The sequence below is a fragment of the Trichechus manatus genome, unplaced genomic scaffold, assembly GCF_000243295.1.
Source record: "Trichechus manatus latirostris isolate Lorelei unplaced genomic scaffold, TriManLat1.0 scaffold00054, whole genome shotgun sequence".
NCBI lineage: Eukaryota > Metazoa > Chordata > Mammalia > Sirenia > Trichechidae > Trichechus > Trichechus manatus.
In genome coordinates this window covers 4,017,423-4,024,539 of record NW_004443990.1, presented here as the reverse complement: position 1 = coordinate 4,024,539, position 7,117 = coordinate 4,017,423, and the positions used below count along the sequence as shown (strand labels likewise).

Sequence of the window (7,117 nt, the reverse complement as noted above, 5' to 3'; positions counted from 1 at the left end):
CCTTCTCATCAATCTTCCCCTGGACCAGGAGCTTCTCCATGCAGGGATCCCAGGTCCAAAGGACACGCTGTGCTCCCAGCACTGCTTTCTTGGTGGTATGAGGTCCCTCCTCTCCGCTTGCTTCCCTTTCCTTTATCTCTTGTAAGAGAAAAGGTGTTGCAGGCCACACTCCAGGGAAACTCCCTTTACAATGGATCAGGGATGTGACTTTAGTAAGGGTGTTACAATCCCACCCTAATCCTCTTTAACATAAGATTACAATCACAGAATGGAGGATAACCACACAATACTGAGAATCATGGCCCAGTCAAATTGATACACACATTTTTGGGGAGACATAATTCAATCCATGACACTTGGTAAAGTAGAGTGTCAGCTAAAAGAGGAAGAAGACCCTTGACGAGATGGATTGATACAGTGGTTGCAGCAGTGGGCTCAAACATAACAACTATTGTGAAGATGGCGCAGGACTGGGCAGTGTTTAGTTCTGTTGTATATAAGGTTACTATGAGTCAGAACTGACTCAACTGCACCTAACAACGATGTAGACATTTTATACAATAGAGAACTTTCTCTTCTCCTCCACTTATTTAACATTTAACAAATATTTGTGGACTACCTGCTGTGCAAGTCCCTGTGCCTAAGCAGTAAACAAGACTTAGTCCACGAACTCTTTCCTCAAAGAGCTTATGTCTAATTGGGAAGATTAGAGGAAAAACAAATGGATAAATTCAAAACAGTGTAATAAGTACTATAGTATGATAGAGTAAGTACAGGGTGGTACATGGAGCTCTGGCGATCTGGCAGTATATAAAAGGGAGACCCAATCCAATCTAAGAAGGATTAGGGAAGGTATTCTGAAGTGATGGTTTCTAAGTTTAGACCTGAAGGACAAGTATGAGTTGGCTAAGTATGGAGAGGAGGAAAGACTTTAAAAAAAAACCTTTTAATTGTGGTGTCTATGATTACACATTCACTAAAGTTCACAAATCTTAAGTGTACGTTTTTTGTAACCACCACCGAGATCAAGATATAGAACATTTCTAGTATCCGTGAAGGCTCCCTTGTAACCATTCCAGGCCATTCTCACCTGCTGCCCCTAGATAACCATAATTTCAATTTCTGTTACCATTGATGGAGCCCTGGTGGTGCAGTGGCTAAGTGTTTGGCTGCTAACCAAAAGGCTGGCAGTTCAAATTCACCAGCTGCTCCTTGGAAACCCTATAGGACAGTTCTACTGTGTCCTGTTGGGTCACTATAGGTTGAAATAGACTCAATGGGAACCATTGATTGGTTTTGCCTATGCCTGCTAACATATGCACACTTGTTTCTGGCTTTCCTTTCTTTCAATATATGTCTGTAAGATTCATGTATGATGTTGTGTGAAATAATCTTGAACATGTCTTTTGATGGCCAAATGCATTATTCCTCTTGAATATATTCTTAGCAGAAATGGATATGCTAGGTCATAGGGTTGTTGTTAGGTGCCATCGAGTCGGTTCTGACTCATAGCAACCCTGTGTACATTATGCTTGAGCCCACTGTTGCAGCCACGGTGTCAGTCCATCTTGGTGAGAGTCTTCCTTTTTTTCACTGACCCTCCAGTTTACCAAGCATAATGTCCTTCTCCAGGGACTGGTCCTTCCTGAAAACATGTCTAAACTATGTGAGGTGAAGCCTCACCGTCCTTGCTTCTATTGAGCATTCTGGCTGTACTTCCTCCAAGACAGATTTGTTTGTTCTTCTGGCAGTCCGTGGTATATTCAATATTCTTCACCAACACCATAATTCAAAGGCATCGATTCTTCTTCGGTTTTCCTTATTCATTGTCCAGCTTTCACATGCATATGAGGCAATTGAAAACACCATGGCTTGGGTCAGGCACACCTTAGTCCTTAAAGTGACATCTTTGCTTTTGAACACTTTAAAGAGATTTTCTGCAGCAGATTCACCCAGTGCAGTGTATCATTTGATTTCTTGGCTGCTCCTTCCACTGGTGCTGATTGTGGATCCAAGTAAAATGAAATCCTTGACAACGTCAGTGTTTTCTCCATTTATCATGATGTTGCTTATTGGTCCAGTTGTGAGGATTTTTGTTTTCTTTATGTTGAGGTGTAATCCATACTGAAGGCTGTAGTCTTTGATCTTCATCAGTAAGTGCTTCAAGTCCTCTTCACTTTCAGCAAGCAAGGTTGTGTCATCTGCATACCACAGGTTGTTAATGAGTCTTCTAATCCTGATGTCCCATTCTTCTTCATATAGTCCAGCTTCTTGGATTATTTGCTCAGCATACAGATTGAATAAATATGGTGAAAGGATACAACCCTTTTGCATACCTTTCCTGACTTTAAACCACGTAGTATCCCCTTGTTCTGTTTGAACCACTGCCCCTTGGTCTAAGTACAGATTCCTCGTGAGCACAATTAAGTGTTCTGGAATTCCCATTCTTTGCAGTGCTATCCATAATTTATTATGATCCACGCAGTCGAATGCCTTTGTATAGTCAGTGAAACACAGGTAAACAAACATCTTTCTGGTATTCTCTGTAGGCCGAGAGAGGGGAATTTACTTGCCCAAAGTCATACAGCAAGTTCATAGCAAAGGAGAAACTGGCACTCATAACTTGGTCCAGTGTTCTTTCCATTATATTGGGTTGCCAGAATTAAGGGTAGCTGGTTATGGAAACAAGGCAACTGATTCTCTTATTTTAATTTAGAGTACAGGTGGTCCACCACTTACAACAGAGTTATGTTCTGATGACTACTCTGTCATAAGTTGGTTCTGACATGAGTCAAATACCTCTTTTTTTTTCAGTTTATTATTGCCTTTTATTATCAGTATCTTTATAAATCCAGTCTTTATTTGTTGGAAACATTGCATCTGAGAAAGATAACATCAGCAAATTACTCACTGAAACATTGTGTGTAGTACATGTTACTAACAATAAGATGTACAAAAAAAAAGTCGTTTAAGTGCAGTTCGTTGTAACTCGAATTCATTGTAAGCTGGGGGCTACCTGTATTTTCATATCAATAAATCATAGTAAAGGATTCCTGGTTGCACAGTGGTTAAGCATTCGGCTAACTGAAAGGTGGGAAGTTGGTACCTACCCAGTGGCTGCGTGAGAGACAAGACATGGCAGTCTGCTCCCGTAAAGGATTACAGCCTAGGAAACCCTAATGGAGCAGTTCCACTCTGTCATATAGGGTTGTCTGAGTTGGAATCCAGTCGACGGCACACAACAACAACAACAACAAAAAATGGTAACGGATGTCAGTATTAAGGAGGTATTTTATTATTCTGGGATTTTTTTTGGTATTTTGATTTATAACTCCAAATTTTTACCTCTGATGTATGTAACCTAAATGCTTACTTATGTTTCAGAATTATTGCTATGTTTCTCATTTTTCTTCTTTTTATTTCTCCAGTGCAGTTACAATTGGAACTGATATGCTGGAATTGGACTGCCATATTACAAAAGACGAACAAGTCGTAGTATCACATGATGAGAATCTAAAGCGATCAACTGGAGTCAATGTAAACATCTCTGATCTCAAGTACTGTGTAAGTAAAAATGTGTAATAAACAAGCTCTGGGCCTTTAAAACGTTTAAAAACAGTGAATGCCAGATGTTGCCTCAATAATAATAAAAAATAAGTGATAATGATTAAGTAATAAATGTCAAAGGAAATTTAAGAAAACTCTTCTGAGTTTCTAGTAAGGATTCATAGTATATACAAACACATCTATGGAGACTTGTTTTTATAAATATTTTTAATAAAATTACCAAATTCCTCAAGTATAAAACTACTGGAATTCAACTTGTCTGACCTAGAAAACTTAATGTTCTAACAGGATACTGTCTGTTTTTTATGTAGTTGTGCTCTCACTGTATATTATGTATATTGTGTTTTTTAAAACACTTTAATATTGTAGTATGAAAAGCATTTTTCATGCTTATTTTTCGTAAACATTTTGAAATGACTGCATATTGCTGAGTTGATATATTGTTATTTTTAACCATTCCTCTATTACTGACATTTGGATTGGCTCTGAGTTTTCACTATTATATACAACACCATACTGAGCATCTTTATATGTAAAAATAAAGCTTTCTCTATATTTAGATAACTTACATAAAGTTATTCTTATGAATACATATATAAAAAGATTTTTGTATTTATTAAAGGTATTTACATAAAAATAAGGTTTTCTCTGTATTTAAAAGTAATTCCCTAAACAGACTCTCAGAAGGGAAATTATTGGGTAAAAGGTTAATAATACTATAGTGTCTTAATATATGTTGCAAGTTGCTATCTTTAGCCTTGCTTTTTAAAAGAGTTCTAATATCTAATAGATGTTAGAAGAATTCTCATTTTGCTGTACCTCTACCATGACTGGGCATTATAATTACACCAAAAACTTGCTGATTTGCTAGATGAAATTTTAATATTATTTTCTTTGCATATTTTCTCTATGATAGTAATTTTTTTCTTTGGATTGTCTATTCTTGACATTTTGTTTACTAAAATCTTTGTGCAAAGAACAGAGTTCTTTTGCTTGTAGGTGATGGAAGTGAGTAACTGTAGGGAGTAATTTGCCACTGGGGAGGTTCTCCTAAAGTGTGCTCTATTTAAACATATATAGTGTTTTGTTCTTTTATGTTTTGAAGAAGCAAATCTTTGTTTTCTGTCTTAATGTAAGACACTAAAATACCTTTATTTTTTGAGAGCTAACTTTTTTTAAATCATATCTTTCAAAGGAGCTCCCACCTTACCTTGGCAAATTGGATGTCACATTTCAAAGAGGTAATATTTCCCATTTTCAGTTTAAACATTTACATTAAAGTGTTTATTTATGTTCAGAAGCAGATATACATGTGTGCTCTCTTGTCATAGTAAGTTCTGGATAAAAGTACCGCACTCAAAGCTTTTTCTCTCAGCCCTACAAATCTGAAAACTTGATAGTCATCTGACCCTGAGATGACCATGCCCAGAGATTTAACTGGCTTATTTGGTTATAGTCACATAAAGTTAATTCAAACCTGAGTGCTAATTATAATAAGAAAGCTGAATGTTATTAGGGATACTTTGAAGCTTCAAAATCCAGAATACTACTATAACTTGTAATAATCTTCTCTCATAAATATAAAAAAGAATAAATGAAAAGGAATTCGAACAACCCTTTTCAGATGCTTACTGATTCTGTAACATTTGATTCTCCGTCATTTAGCTGCTCCATATTTTAAATTTATAATTATATCACTCAAACAAACCATCCATTTCCTAGTCATCTTCACTTTTTAATCACCATTGTAGCGTTTTTTTTTCTTTTAAAGGAAGATTTCTCACAAAGATATATATTCCTTGCCCCAGTTAATTACTTATTGCAGGTTACAATAGAAAATACATCACCTTGAGATACAGGTGCTGAGCAAGTATATAGCAGATGTATTTGCATTACTATCACAAATCAACCTCGTATTATGAATAATTCAAAGGGATACCTCAATAAAAGTCTAAGATGCTACACATGTCATGGACTTTGGTACGGCTTGCAAATAGTTGAAATCTTAGTTAAATGTCAGGAATCTGTTATTACTAATTTTCAAAAAGAACTAACTGCTCAGTGAACTAAATTTAAAATTGGGCAGTGTAACCACTTTCGGAGAAGGACAGAACATCCAGAAAGAAGTTCAACAAAGACGCGGAAGAGCTTAATGCTACAGTCAACCAACTTGATCTCATAGACATATACCGAACACTCCAGCCAACAGCAGCCAAGTGTACTTTCTTTTCCAGCGCACATGGAACATTTTCCAGAATAGACCACATATTAGACCATAAAGCAAGCCTTAAGAAAATCCAAAGTATCAAAATATTACAAAGCATCTTTTCTGACTATAAAGCCATAAAACTAGAAACCAAAAACAGACAAAGCAAGGAAAAAAAATCAAACACGTGGAAACTGAACAACACCTTGCTCAAAAACTACTGGGTTATAGAATAAATTAAGGATAGAATAAACAAATTCATAGAATCAAATGAGAATGAAAACACATCCTACCCGAACCTTTGGGACAAAACAAAAGCAGTGCTCAGAGGTCAGTTCATAGCAGTAAATGCACACATCCAAAAAGAAGAAAGGGCCATATTCAAAATATTAACCCTACAACTGGAACAAGTAGAAAGAGAGCAGCAAAAGAAGCCCTCAGGTGCCAGGAGAAAGGAAATAATAAGAACTAAAGCAGAATTAAATGAAATAGAGAAGGGAAAAACAATCGAAAGAGTTACCAAGACCAAAAGCTGGTTCTTTGAAAAGATCAACAAAACTGATAAACCACTGGCCAAACTGACAAAAGAAAAACAGTAGAGGAAGCAAATAAAGAAGAAATGAGATGGGTGATATCACAACAGACCCAACTGAAATTAAAAGAATCATAACAGAATGCTATGAAAAATTGTACTCTAACAAATTTGAAAACCTAGAGGAAATGGACAGATTTCTAGAAACTCACTACCTACCTAAACTGACACAAACAGAGTTAGAACGACTAAATAAACCCAGAACAAAAGGAGAGATTGAAAAGGTAATTAAAGAACTCCCAACAAAAAAAAAGCCCTGGCCCAGATAGCTTCACTGGAGAATTCTACCAAACTTTGGGAGAAGAGTTAACACCACTACTACTAAAGGTATTTCAGAGCATAGAGAAGGATGGAATACTCTCAGACTCATTCTATGAAGCCAACATAACCTTGATAACAACACCAGGTACAGACACCAGAAAAAAGGAAGATTACAGACCAATATCCCTCATGAACATTGACGCAAAAATCCTCAACAAAATTCTAGCCAATAGAGTTCAGGAACGTATCAAAAAAATAATTCACCACGATCAAGTGGGATTTATACCAGGTATGCGGGGATGGTTCAACATTAGAAAAACAATGAATGTAATCCATCACATAAATAAAACAAAAGACAAGAACCACATGATCTTATCAATCGATGCAGAAGAGGCATTTGACAAAGTCCAACACCCATTCATGATAAAAAAAACTCTAAACAAAATCGAAATAGAAGGGAAATTCCTCAGTATAATTAAGGGCATTTATAC

General features: G+C 36.3%; 1 protein-coding gene across 3 annotated transcripts in view; it reads left to right on the top strand.

The window, feature by feature from the left end:
- The window catches only part of GDPD1 (glycerophosphodiester phosphodiesterase domain containing 1), a 48,272-nt gene that overhangs the window by 25,142 nt on the left and 16,013 nt on the right, over positions 1 to 7,117 (top strand). For all 3 annotated transcript variants that reach the window (XM_023732711.1, XM_023732712.1, XM_023732713.1), the window contains 2 exons: positions 3,429 to 3,564; positions 4,763 to 4,808. In XM_023732711.1, coding sequence (XP_023588479.1) covers positions 3,429 to 3,564; positions 4,763 to 4,808 — 182 coding nt within the window. The remainder of the gene's footprint in view (positions 1 to 3,428; positions 3,565 to 4,762; positions 4,809 to 7,117) is intronic.